The sequence below is a fragment of the Dermacentor variabilis genome, chromosome 11 (genome assembly GCF_050947875.1).
Source record: "Dermacentor variabilis isolate Ectoservices chromosome 11, ASM5094787v1, whole genome shotgun sequence".
Lineage (NCBI taxonomy): Eukaryota > Metazoa > Arthropoda > Arachnida > Ixodida > Ixodidae > Dermacentor > Dermacentor variabilis.
In genome coordinates this window covers 52,780,736-52,795,208 of record NC_134578.1, presented here as the reverse complement: position 1 = coordinate 52,795,208, position 14,473 = coordinate 52,780,736, and the positions used below count along the sequence as shown (strand labels likewise).

At 46.3% G+C, this 14,473-nt stretch overlaps 1 protein-coding gene across 1 annotated transcript; it reads right to left on the bottom strand.

Annotated features, from left to right (window-relative positions):
* Positions 1 to 849: 849 nt before the first annotated feature.
* Positions 850 to 8,771, bottom strand: LOC142563265 (venom metalloproteinase antarease-like TfasMP_A). The gene is made up of 4 exons (XM_075673818.1): positions 8,729 to 8,771; positions 7,050 to 7,158; positions 1,392 to 1,529; positions 850 to 1,009 (listed from the first exon to the last, which is right to left on the bottom strand). Exons 1-4 carry the CDS (start codon positions 8,769 to 8,771, stop codon positions 850 to 852), a joined length of 450 nt encoding a protein of 149 aa, XP_075529933.1.
* Between the last annotated feature and the right edge of the window lie 5,702 nt (positions 8,772 to 14,473).

The following is a 14,473-nucleotide window of genomic DNA, read 5'->3' as shown; positions in this document are numbered from 1 at the left end:
TGCCGTGCTCTGAATGACAAAAGAAAGGCTAAAATTATACAAATGTAGAATAATAGGTAGTGCGGCACTATTTACCTATGCGTATTGACAGCGAGTAAATGTTTTCAAGAAAACTAGTTTACTACAGTGTGCGTATTCGGCACAACAGCAAAATAAATATTGGATATCGACTATCCATAACTTTCAACGGTAATACTTTAACATTGTACCAATAAAACGATACACCGTATTGCCACCGTCGAAACGAGGTATGAATAGGGCATGTACTGCAGCTGGACAAGCCTTTCGCGCTAACCGAAAATGACAGATTCTAGAATTTAGGCAGACCCCGAAAGTATAGCACTAAAAAAATATAAGCCATCCAACGCTCCATGTACTCCTCTCATGAGAGGGGTGACATCATAGAGTGCTGTGCGCAGTACGGCATTCTACGCATTTTCCTCTTGAAACTCCGCGTGTTTTCTACAGGTATGTATGCTCCATAAATGTGGGCCAATCCCTAAGATAGCGAAGTCAAAAAACTTAAGCTGTCTGATGCTTCTACTACTCTCCTAACGTGAGGGTTAACGCGATTGACTGCTGCTTACAATCCTTCCGCCTCATTTTCCCCCCAAACTATAGCCGAGAACGACATTGAGTTTTCGTTGACGCCAGTATGAGCCTGAATAATATAGAGCATCTTGTTTTTAGTTTTCAGAACCGCCAAAATTTAGCGCACTGCACCAGTAACAGAATCAGGGCCAAGGCCACACCATTCAAGGGTCTTGCTACAGTTCGAGTAGACGAGTTTTGTTACTACATATGCGCAGCCTATTTGGAGCACTATAATATACCTTGGTACGTAATGAATCAACGTACCTCAATGCGCGAGATTACCTGCTCTTCCCTCATGCGTTTTCCGCATTCTTCCATCCTTTGATACCTAAGTTGGGGATTGTTCTCCAGGCTTGTGCTACACTGAAATAGCTTGATGTTTACCTCTCCAAACAAGCAGATAGCTTGGGGTGTCCTGCGCAAGTTGTAAATACGAAAGGTAGACAAATAAGCACTTGCAAAATTATGAGATCTGTATATAGATTATAAAAAAGTTGAACAGAAATTTCGGCAAGAAACTAAAAAAAGAACTTGCACAAACGTAAAAGTGCGCCTTCAATGGGACGACATGAAGCACATATCAATTTCAATTCGCATATATGCTAGTGTCTACAAGTAAACGATGATTACGAAGCCTATTAACTGTCGCTTTACAAAATCCACTATATCTGGCAAGCCCTTGTACTGTCCTTGTGTGGGTAGCAGAGATCACAAACGTAACCTTTCCCAACCGTTTATGTGATATTACCTTAATAATAAGGGAGCCTGTAAGAAGTGCCATGAGAAAAACAACTTACTTCAGAAATGTATTGATGGCTTTTAGGCTGCACAATGAGTACGTTCCTTCTCTCAATTCACGATACGGGTTCATTAGGTGACGATCACTTTCTGGACACCCTTTGGATGTTTCTTCTTCATCGTGAGGAGATCCGAGCCTGAAAGTGCATAGTTGGTAATGTGCATGAAGCATACATGATGTCAAATATAATCAGATTACCGGCCACTGTAGACCACGGCTATGATCCACCTTCATGTGCGGACAGACGTTCCTAGACTCGGAGTAAGAGAAATTAGCATATACTTCCGTAATCAGCCAAAAACACACCAAATTCTACTCAACCCAGCTCACACGAACACAATCAGGAGAGTCGTACCCAAGTAGGTCCACTTAGAATACGCTTTTCACACGCGAGTGTTGCTCGTGATTTGATCGCATGAAATGTTAGAAGACCTTGAACCTCCATGCGAGAGTAATATCAAGCAAGTGCAGGGTGTTACGACGCCTGTACCTCAAACTTCGCGGTTGGTGTCAAACGTTAGCATGGTGACTGGCCATGGGCATACGAACATCGCCTTAAGCGCTTGAAAAAGGAAGAACACAGTGCTAAAAGGGGCAAATCACCATTTTCTTCGTTTTAGGCGACTTGGCCATTTCTTGGGTTTTTTCGCCGCTCTATATCAGGTCCCGGATGCATTACCAATTAGCGCAAGTTTCAGCACAAGTGGCCATGGGTGTCAGTACAGTAGGTGGCAAGGCAAGGCCGTAAGCTACCTTCTGCTATACCGAAAATTTATTTCCACGTTCTTTAAGTGAACTATGAAAGAATAGACAGCTCAAAAGATAGGCCTATAGGAGCCTTGACGCCTACAATACGCGACCCGACGCGGTCTTTTCGCCGGTGCAAGCAGTCTTTCCTCTGGGCGACGACGTTAGTCCACCTTGTAGTGACGTTCTTGTCAGACGACTAAGCATGTGCCACCAACGTGCGGCATTTGCCGACCGCAGGGAGCATGTGCCATCACTTCCGATCACTGATCTCTCAGAGATTACCCTCCTGTCGGCAGCCGGAAGACTCTTCTGTAGGAGAAGCCGAAGGCAATGGAAACGCACCTAAGCGTTTGCAGTGGACGCCAGTGTGTTAGCATCATGCACACCACGCACACCAAGCATGAGTTTACGCACAGTACCTCGATTTCATAGGAGTAGAACCGAATTTGCGAAATAAAGTTCCTTCCTCTTCTTCTAAGGAACAGGTACTACAGCACCTCAAGCTGGAAAGTGAGAGCAGGTCGTGAGGTGGACAGTAGCTGCTGTGCAGAGGGATCGGCAATTCACCTCTGATGCTCAGCCTGTTGTAGGCGTACGCTTGGTCCACGTTAGGTGGATAGCATAAGGTGCAAAGGTGTAGCCATGTAGCCGAGATTGTATTGCTGTTCACTCTGCTGTTTCACTCTTTTGTAAATATTCAATGAATGTGCGCTTGCTGGCCGCATTAGCAACTTCTTTTTACTCTTCTTCCACAAGCTCTTTGTCATGATCAACGCGGAAACTACCAGCAAAAGCGCAGGACCACAAGGCCACATCCCCTTGAGTTGTATGAATGATAAGATTGGCTGCTACTCCCATCCTACCTTTTTAGAACGCAGCTCTGAGACGCCCGTTTGTGCGGCGAGTGGCCACGTGCCTCTTAACCGAGTGAACGAGCACAACGAAGGACAAAAGAACAAACGCAAAGCGTAGCGGGGCATGAAAGACTGCGACAGCGAAGAGAGCGTTAGAAAGAAAACTGAGGACGAGGTTGCAGTTGAAGCATGAGACGGAAAACAGTGAAGAAGAGTATGGCAAAAGCGCGACAAGAATAGCGTAGTGCCGCGCAAGACGGCCTCTCCTGCGAGGATAGCTGCAAAATGGCGCCAGAGTAGCCGGCGTATTCTGTGTGGGAGCAAAGCACTGTTTGCGCGGAGGTCTGTCTGCGGTGGCCGATGGGAGCCGCACCCCCGATTCACCCATATGCTGCCTCTCGCGATCTTCCAATTAGCGAGGCAGTCGTGCCCCACCCATTTCGTCCAGTTTGGAACATGCCGCAGAAGACAGATTGTCCGCACCAGCCTATATGGCGCAAAAAACATGTATAGTGACTCGCTCAGGCATCGCGTTAAGTAGCATCGTATAAGCCAGTGAGTTTTTTTTTCTGCGTCTCCCCCTTCATAACGCTAAAAACAAGCATTCCCTGATGTCGAAGAGATGATCGACATAGTACACTGAATATACAGTGACCCAAATAGGCGGGAGTTGAAACAAAAAAAAAGCCATTGACAAGAAAATGGCACACAGGCAAGTACAGAGGATTCAGTATTCATATGAGAGTATTGCAAACACGGGCGCACATACTCTTGCGAAAGGTAATTACGACCCCGTGCCTAATATTAACCAAATATTTTATGTCATTCTTTAATATCAGAGCGAGGAAGTAGACCAATCCTTCAGCGGATAATAAAGGGGAGAATGATATCTTCGAAGCCGTGTTTTTGCGTTTAGGTGTTCCTAACAACATGACGCATATTCCCTTTTATGCGAAAATGGATGCTCGTTCACCACCTTCCCAAATAACCAGAAATATTAGAACTGACCCGCTATTTATAGGGAGACCCGTTTATTTGAAGTGTATTTTTGTATGTATTAGAGGCGAGAGAAAGTTTAATTGTATACCTTTCATATTCCGCGATAGGCAAATTCATTAAGCTGTTCTACTCTTTAGTTTCCCAACTCGCGACGGATCCGCCACTGTCCAATCGAATCCTACTCCCTATCCGATTGCCCAGGTTATCTTTCTTAGCTGCGATCTTGTATGGTAAGCTCACTCGAATAGCAAGTGCTTCCACCACCACCGCATACCTATGTGTACCAAGCTGTCATCGCACGCCCTCAGGCGCTTGTTGGTGCAGTTTGTTCTTAAATATGTGCTTTCTTTGGAATCCTGTGTGACTTCTCTGTAGGAATTACGACAGCCAACGCTTTCCTTACGTTTGCGTATTTACAGCCAGCAACAAGATTTGTGGTGGGCACTGCCAGATTGACCCGTCTTAATTTATTCATTCCGGTTAGCTTTCTAAACTGCCCCCCGTTTCCCTCTAGCGTTCTGGGGGTCTGTATGAAAGAAGGCACAGCTACTTGAGCATGTAGCTCCCGTCCGACACCACAGCGCGGGTGAGCTAAGGTCAGCGTTTTCTCTTCGAAAAACGAGAAAGAAAGTTGGGTGACACTCGTTCGACACAAAAGCACATAACTCGATGCGTTGTTTTAGAAGCCTACTGTACTGGTTCTATTGGTCGGGTGCTCCCTTGCTACCCCTCGGTTTGCGACATTCGTAACCAGGGAGAACGCATCTTTCACACCTTTCACTGGCCGGAGCGCCATTTCCGCCCACCACTACTTCCTTTCCATTCCGGTCTCGCTACGTCGGCGGATGGTTCGCCCTGTTCGAGCTGGCTCTGGAGCTGAACAACACCTCGATGCAAGAGTTCATCATCATCATCATCATCATCATCATCATCATCATCATCATCATCATCATCAGCCTGGTTACGCCCACTGCAGGGCAAAGGCCTCTCCCATACTTCTCCAAGAGTTCACGTACGAGGTATTCCTCCATGTCCTGCCACATAACCTGAAACTGAGCCTCAGGCTTCCGTCACCTGGCCCTGCTCTCCTACGATAGGCTACGACAGGCAGTGCCGAACTAGCCGTGCGCCAATTTCTAGAGGTTGAGAGCACAGTACGGAACTTATATTTACCAACACCCTCGCAGCTAATGCCAAGCGCGGCTCTTCCAGGGCCCGCATGCCGTTGTCGTCAGGCCAGCCTTCTTACCTCGGCCTTCTCCGTTACCGTCTCATGATAGAGACTCATGACTCATGCTACTCATGAGAGTCATGACTCGTCATGAGTCTCATGACTCCATGATAAAGTGTGTAAGCGCGATTTAACGAGACCCTGGAAGAAACATACACAGGACAGCGCGGACAGCGCAGTCCTGGACGCTTTTGGCGCAAGTAACTCAACCTACCGAGTGCTTCTGAATCTTCACATATGCTTCACGGACATTCGCGCCTCGCCGCTCTACGCCTCAAGATCTCGTCCACTCACGGTTTTCGCGGTGTCGCAATGCAAGATAAGCTGCATCTGGCGTCGAACGTTGATGCCGGACGAACAGACACTCCTACGAGCCTCAGCCCCACCTTGCCTGGTCAGCCCGTTTCTCAGCAACGATGCACCCTGTCGCCAGCTGCGCCGGACCATTTTCGCTTCCCGACAACATCTCCACTTGCAAGTTGCAACACCGGCGTCGGGACAACCCAAGAGCTTCGAATCAATTGCGCACGCACCCTAACTGATGCGCCACCGACAATGCTTGCGGAGCACCGTCGACGCACCATTCGAGTGACAAGCGTCGGGTTTCGTGCGATTTCAAAACGTATGTGCCGACCATCATCTCGTCAGTTTGGCGCATTCTTCACCATAGCGTCCGTACATCTAGATCATCGGCCGTTTCGTAGCCTGAGCTATGCTGCAGACTTCATCACCTTCATGTTGACTACTTAGACTGACCCTTTGTAACGCAATCACAAACACTCGCCATTTTGCCGTTCCGTCTCGGCGGGGGGCCATGTAGTGCCCACGGACGCCACAGCGCCAGTGCAGTGATGCTGACTTCGAAAGATACGAAAAAAAAGCTGGGCAGCGATTGCTCGGTGCGCAAGAATGACAAATTGTGTGTCTTTGAGTTCTACGTCGCAAACGCACGATCTGATTACGAGGCACGTCGTAGTAGATGACTTGGGGTTAATTTTGGTGACCTGTGGTTCTTTAGCATGTACCCAATGCTCGGTACACGGAGTTTTTCGCATTGCGCCCCCATGACACACGCAGTGTTCTGGAAGCCTACTACGCTGGTTCTCTTGGTCGGTTCTCCACTACGACCCTTCGGTTCCTGACAAGCAAAACGTCCTACCACACAGCCGCTTTCTTCACTGTGGTACCAAATGCGTCCCGCGTTCTTACGTTAAAATCAGCGAGCAAATACTATTTTCATAAACCGCCTGCGTTATGCATCCCTTCCGTCTGCTTAGCATTGGCGGTATATGCAAAGATGCAGTAATGTGCCCGTCCTAAACGTCATATTCATAATTATAATACGTATGCTACAACCAAGCTAACAATGGGATTTTTCCAACTATATTTGGGTTTCCATCCTGGTGTGAACAGCGCAAAGCCTAGACGGGTCACGAGACGAGAAGACACCACCGCGCTCTGGTGCAGGCATCACTTGTGGAGTCTTCTCCTCACGTGTACCGTCTACGTTTGGCGCTGTTAAAACCAGGATGCAAAAGCCACACGGCCAAGTTGCTATTTTAGTTGATTTGTCGAAGCATTCTGAGGTGTCAAGTGATTTCTACTCTGGGCCACTAACCTTTGTATTCTTGAAGGCACTTTACTGTGAAGCTGTCCGAAAGTTCGAGCAGAGCTGCGCAGTGGACCAGTTGCCTCAATTACCCGTGTACAATGGTGAGTCTGGCGAAACATTTTTGCAAAAGTGACAGCCAATCGTGCATCAATAATGTGGTATCGGGGGACATTGTTTCAGATTTCGGTCTACCATTTTTCGGGCACTTACGCATGTGATATTTCGTGGGCAGCACTCAAGGAAGTTCTGAAGAAGTCACCAGTGTCCGACGCAATCGCCACCTTTTTAACACCACAGGCAGCTTTCCTCCAAGTCATTCCTGTCAATATAGAAACACAGCAACTATTAAGCTTGTGGAGACGTTGTACTCAAGGTGCATGAAAATCTTGACTATGAATTCATCTAAGTGCTACAGACCTTTCCTTTGACGAAAGCATGTGATAAATAAAACAATTGTTGATGTAATAAATTACTTGTTTGCGTCCAAATATATTACGTCTACAAGTTTCACATGAATATCACGTTGGCAAATGATTCCAAAATAAAATTCTCGAAGCATACAACGTCAACTCAAGCTGGGCTGCTGTGCCACTCTTCACTGCGTTTTTGACACGATACCATCACTAGGCTCCTTGTGCAACCCCGCCGTCATTAGCAAGCCGTGGCAGAAAGTCGGAACACAAATGACGCCATCTTGATCTCACTAAAAAAAAGTGGCCACACTGAGGATTCGATCCACTGCCCCTCCGCCACTGCTTCCGCTGCGAAGCTCAGTGCGCTAACCACTGTGCCACCGTTGTAACAGGCAACAATGACGAATGTCTTCGACGCTTTTCACGTGGCTGGGCTCTGCCTGGTAGGCGGTTCTTTAAATGGCGCCTAATAGGAAGGGTGTCACTGTGGGTGCTGTAGAGTCTTCACCGTGCGAAGTTGAATGACTCCTGTCTGCCTCATCACGCGAGACCGCAAAACGTGGTCAGATGCGCCAGTTTACTACCGACGAACCACGAGACCATTGCAATGCAGCGAAACGTACGAAGTGAACTGCTACAGGGAAACAATTTTCAGCGCCCAAGTGTCCAATTTGGCGTTCGAGAACTCCGATCACAAGGCCACGCCGCTGTTAGTCTACTTGGACCCACAGGCGCCGTCAGCGGAGCACGAATCCAGGACTAAGTTCACAAGTACCAACAAAAGCTTCGCATAAGAAGCTTGTCTACGCGGGTGGAATGTCCAGATTATTTATTATTTAGAGCACAGCTTTTAGGAGCTCGTTCCTGCATCGAGCGTCGGCGTCGTCGCTCGTCGTCCCCATAACTAAGCGAACGAGCACAACCAAACCTAGAAGAGCGAACACGAAGCGCGGGCAAAGGACGGCGCGAGCGGAAACCGGAAGAGGAAGGTGCTGCGGAACCATGAGGGAGAAAGTGGAGGAGGAGGGCATGACGAAAGCGTGAGAATAAAAGCATCGCGCCGCGCAGGACGGGCTTTGTGGCAACGATGGCGACGAGATGGCGGCAGATTTGTGCATGTCATTCGTTCACCGATGGCGCCACCGATACCATATATTAAAACAAAGCACTGCTTGAGCGAAGGTCTGTCTGCGGCGGCTGCAGTGAATCGCGCCCACGCGACACCTACGCGGTGCCTTTCCCGATCTCCCGATTCGTGAGGCCATCGCTCCACACTTTGCACCGTTCGCAATGTGCAGCACGAGACAGATTGTCTGTGCCAGCCAATATATCGCGAAGTCGAAACACGCATACAGTTTCGCTGAAATTTCGCATTAGGGCGTATGGTAACCGTTGGTGAGTTTTTTGCAGCACCAATAATTCAACGTCGGATTTACCGTAGACTCGTTAAGTTGTTTTACAATTAGGCACACTTACCTTTAACAGGAGCCGGGGGTCGGTCTTTAACATAGCGGGCCATATCGCGTCTGAAATTGTAATAGCAACTGATGCAATACACAAGAAAGAGTAGACCTCTTTATACGAAACATTTTTTACGAAAAAGGAATTTCTTTTACGCAATGCAATGATTTACCGAGGAAACCTCTTCTTTTTACTATAACCAGCATTCTAAAAAACGCATTCTCTGTATGCTCGGAGCACTGACGGCTTCCCTGCATTCAAGGTGGGCCACTTGCTCGCAATGCCTGCGCAAACTTGCTTTATAATGCTCTTCTAAGGCTGCTGTGTCACTCACTTGGAGTATTCGGCACAAAATATATTTACTATGGCGTTGAGAAGCGCCTACCAGCGTAACAATTTGCGCGAACTCAGCCCACGTTCTTTAATGAGTTTCGCTGATAGCATCCGAAACTTGTACAAATGTCATCACTGTTCTCTGCAGAACAGTATTCCCAACAACGTCAATGCATTTTACGGTATTTACAAAACCTCAGGAGCATACGTTTCCCACTTTGCATAGGTGTCTCCTTGTAACCTCGCACGTCAATATTTCATTAACGGTTATTACTTTATGGTTAACCGGGTATTACAGCTCGAAGTTCTCAGTAGAATTAAAATTGTAACAATTATGAAAAACGTATTCTAAACATTAGAAAGCACAGTCAGTGTCTGATCGCATATTGTTCAATGAGTCATAATCATTTACTCCTTTTTGGCTCCTGCTTGTGCGTAACAACGGCTTCTTCGATGGGATGATGATCGCGTCAAATTCTGTGCAGCGGAATGATTAGTTCTTTCTCTGCCGTAGCCAAAGCCTAAATTTTATTGCATCAGCGTGCCAATATTTGTTTACCATCCAATTTCAACACTAGTCCCAATGATATACCATTCTTTTGTCTGGTTGTCATGATCTTTTCCAGGCATTATTTCCGTTTAACTGATGCATCTGCATCAGTTATGCTTATTAGCTATGTTTTCTATTTGCAGCACATCCTGTTTTGCTCTATTCATGCAGCGCCTCTGTAACGCTTACGCTGTTCTGGGCCTGTCATAATAGGAGTGCTTTCTCCAAAGCCTATCGTTCGCTGTGTACAAAGGCATCACAAATGACTAGATTACAGGGACATTGCATACAAATTTTCATCATTTCCGCGTTCATTTATTTTCGGAAAGCATTCTGCTTTTTTTCCAGATGTTCGAGACGTCAAAAGAAAGAGAGCCCTCGAAGCATTGCTTTATGCGCTTATTTCATACATCATCATAATCATCATCATCATCATGACTAATTGCATCATCAGCTTATTTTATGTCCAACGCAGTGCGAAGGCCTCTCCCTGCGATCTCCAATTACACATGTCTTGGGTCAAACGATTCGAACAAGCGCCCGCAAATTTCCTAATTTCTTCGCCCCATCTAATCTTCAATCCTCGACTGCACTTCCCCTCTCTTGGCACCCATTCTAGAACCCTAATGTTCGACCGGTTATTTACAACGTGCCCAGCTCCATTTTCTTTCTTAATGTCAGTTATTACATCTGCTACACCCGTTTGGTCTCTTGCCCAAACCGCTTTTTTTTCTGTCTCTTAACGTCATGCACATCATTCTTCGTTCCATCGCTGATTGCGCAGCGCTTAAGTTGTTGTCAAGCTTCTTTGTCAGCCCAAGTGTCTGGCCTATATGTCAGCACCCGTAAAATGCACTTCTTGTACAGCTTCCTTTTCAATCAAAATATCGAGTTTGGTACAATGGTAATTGTAAGCTTCCAGACACGAGCTTACAATGTCTGCCGTGTGCGCTCCAACCAATTTTTCTCCTTCTGTAAATTTCCTTCTCATAATCAGGGTTCCTTGCGAGCAATTCACCTAGGTAAAGGTACTCTTTCACAGTGTGTAGAAGATGACTGGCGATCCTGAACTCTAGTTCTCCTGCGCGGCTATTCGTCAATATCTTTGTCTTAGGCAAGTTACAATATCACTCTTCAATTCCAAACTTACACTCTCTCTGTTAACGCCTCCAATCATATCTTGTAACTATACAATATCATTTGCAAACCGAAGATTGGTGAAATATTCCCCGTGGATCCTTACTCCCAAGCTTTCCCTGTTTAATAGCTTGAATACTTGTTCTAAGCAAGCAGTAAATAGCATAGTATAAATTCTGCCTCCTTGTCTGGCCCATTTTTATAGGTATCTTCCGACTTGTGGAAAATTAATTCAACTGTGGAATCTGTACAGATATTTTCTAAGATATCTACATCACTGGCCTGTACCCTTTGGGGACGTAATGCCACTATGACAGCTTGTATCTCTATTGTACCAAATTTATTTTCATTGTAAATGAAAGCCGTATAAAGAAGCTAATTGTATTCTGCTGATTTCTAGGTTACCTGAATAATGACATGTATGTGATACATTGTAGAGTATTCCTTCCTGACGACAGCCTGTTCCCTTGTTTAACTAAAGAGCTGTGTTGCGCGTATTTTATAGGAAAATAACTTGGTGAATATTTTAAATAATACTGGGAGTAAGCTAATGGGTCAATAATTTTTCAATTCTTTAGCGTCTCCCATTTCGTGGATTAGTTTGTTTGCATACTTTCACTTCTCTGCGAATTCAACAAATTGACTCTTATTTCACCTTCTCACGCAGAATTTCCTCGTTTCATGTCTTCTAAGCCCCTTCTAATTGCATCGCAAATTATAAAAGGAGCCTCTGTAACCTGTTCCTTGCCGCTTCGAAAGTAGGTATCGAGGTTCCTCTGGGTACAGGTCGGTATAATTTTCTTCCGCGGGTTTTAGTGTACCTTCTAGATTGCCGATAATATTACCCCGCTTATCTTTCAGTGCATATATGTTGGTTTGTTCTAAGATAAATTTCCTTCTCCCTCACTTGGGAGAGCTTGCCTACTGGTTGCCTTGGTGTCTTGCCTCCCACTTCAATTGCTGCCTCGACAGCTAGCTTAGTTACGGTTTCATTCAACACTTCAATGTAATCTTGATTTCTCTGTTCTAAGGCCGCATATTTGTTTCCAAGTGGCAGCCTGAATTGGATTGCATTTACCCTCACGGCTTCTCGGTTGGCCTGTTTCTTCTTGAGCAATTTTGCTTTCTCTTCATATTGAGTGGAATCCTAGATCTAACTAGCCTACGATCCCTGTAAATTTCCCTAACACTCCTGCATCCTGCACTATCCTGGGACCCGCAGAAAGTATGACATCATTTTCATTTTTTCTTTCACCATTTGGGCTTTTCCTGGATTACTGTTTCTACGCTTCTTGACAAAGGTGTTCCTTATTCGCAGCTTATTCGTTTCTGCGAATTCTACCAGCACCTTTCCTCTAGCGTTTCTAGTATCGATGCTGTAATTGCCAATCGCTTGTTCACCAGCAGACTCGACCCCCCCCCCAATTTGCATAAAAATGGCCCATTGCTACACTATTCTGGTTTGCACTTTTGTAATCGCGAATTCAACAACTTTATGAAACAAATTTATTTCATCATCATCATCATCATTATCATCACTGGATTTCGGAGCGTAGGCTTTTAGTAGCTTTATTCTATACCTCTTATTAAGTTTGACTACGACTGTTGCTACCGTCTCATTGATGCTGTAGAATTCGTCAATCTTGCCCGCTATGTCCTTATAAATTAGGAATCGTACCCCTCAAAACTTCTTATCTGGGACACCTCCATAGTAGAGGAGATGGCCGTTGGTCAGCACTGTATAAGCCTCAGTTCTCATCTAACTGAGACGATAAATATCCCTAACAACGCCTGGTAGTTATTTAGGAGTCCTGCTAAGCTAGGCTCAATCGACAGAGTTCGGGTCTTACGGGTTGCCTGGGAAAGTTTCCAGTGGTGGCCTGTCCAGATCCAGAGATCCTTAGCACCCTCTGCGGCGTTACAGGTCTGACCGTTGCCTTGGTTAGGTACTCCCCAGCTGCTGGGGAGTGAGGGCCATTGGCTGATCGAATGAGTCTTTTGGGAGGGAGTGGCCGAACACTGCCAATTGCTGTTCTGATGAGGGCGAGTTCTTGGTAGATGCTTGGTAGGTCTTCCTGAAGTTCCTTTATGAGCTTCTCTAAAAATAGCTAACTACCAAAATTTTCCCTGCGCAGCTGATGTCCTTTATTGGACAGCGTTCCCTTCCGGCTTGGAGCTGCTTCCGTCCGCCTTGTTCTTCCTGGGGTAGTGCAGCTGCTTAGTACGACGGCGCTACCACGCTTGTCTTCTTGCTTGTGCAGCTGTGTCGGCTACAGGTTCTCACCGAAGGCGACTTATGTATATCTGTCCCTGTTCACGGGAAGTCCGCGTACCTTTCCAGACACTTATTGCTCTCTGATGCTACAGCAGCCGCCGCCGCTGCGGAAATACGCGTTAGAAAAGAAGGCGCGAGAAATAATACGTTAAGAAAAAAATGGCGGCCGACGCGATCCGCAAGGGAACACGTGGTAGGAGAGGAGGAACTTGTCGCTACATGGCAAAAGCCTGATAAGGGACTTCAGGTCCTACTAATTTCGTTGTACCTTGACCGGTAAATCCCCACTCGCTCTAGGGATATTTTGCCGGTGTGAGGCGCCAATCCAAGCCTGGAGATGCAGTGCACTGGAGGAGGTGAAATTCGAGCTTACCGTCTTCTGAGTTAAAAAGAAAGCTTTTGTCATTGGAGGATTCGAACTTCTAACTATGGCAACCGAGCAATCGACAAAGCCCAATCAGAAAATTCTGTTGGCGTCAAGGCCACCTTATCGTGGAGAAGTCCAGCCCCGAGGGCCTCAAATGCCTAAAAGATACCTTCATTTATACGCCCTTGGCAGGTCCCACAACATAATGTGATTTATCAATAATTCTAACATTGTGGTTGCGGAATCTAAGGTACGCATGCGACCATGAACGCGACTAGGCGCACGATATATCTTCGGCGTGTTTCAACAGCACTTGAAACGTGTGCAAACAAAGCAAGTAAAAGGAAATAGGTTTCAGCGCTTACCGGGAAGCCCCGTGTCGCGTATGCGCGGAGATACACCCGTCCGCTCATTGTCTCGTCTCCCTGCGTCTGGCTATATTGTGCGGTCCCTTTCTCGCCGTCGTTGGCGTACATACCGAAACTTGCGGTTCCGGGCAAATACTAAACGTGCGAGACATGCCGCCAGAACATTATGGTCCTGAGCTGCGCGTAAAACAAGCGACCTGCATAGCCGCCAGGTGTCTGCTAGCTTTCTACAACATTATATAGCGCTTATACCGGAGCTAATAAGAAGAAAGAAATGGCGGAACAGGCCCCTTAACCTACCCGGGACACTTCGGGCTAAGGCGCTAGCAAGTCAGAAATGTTGTGCGCCAACAACTGCTACAACAAGGCAGTATGCGATCAGTCAGCATGGTTTCTACACTTCGCGCGTGCAAGCAATTGACGACACTATTACCACTACGCTCACAATACAATACAATTCAATCAATCAATCAATCGTTGTATTAATTGACAGGAACACAAAACAAACACGAAAAAGAAAACTAATGAGTGCAAATGTAGAAGATTAGAATGGACGCAAATACGACCGCGCAGACGTGATGAAAATCTGTGTTTAATTTAGAAGTAGTTTCGCTACGTGCTTCTTCCTTATCCTTAGCGTGAATACTGTAAAGCCTTCTCGTCAGTTTTCTCTGTTCCGTTTTTGCAGAAACTTTGCATCATCTAAAGAATTACTTTTCGACAGCGCGTT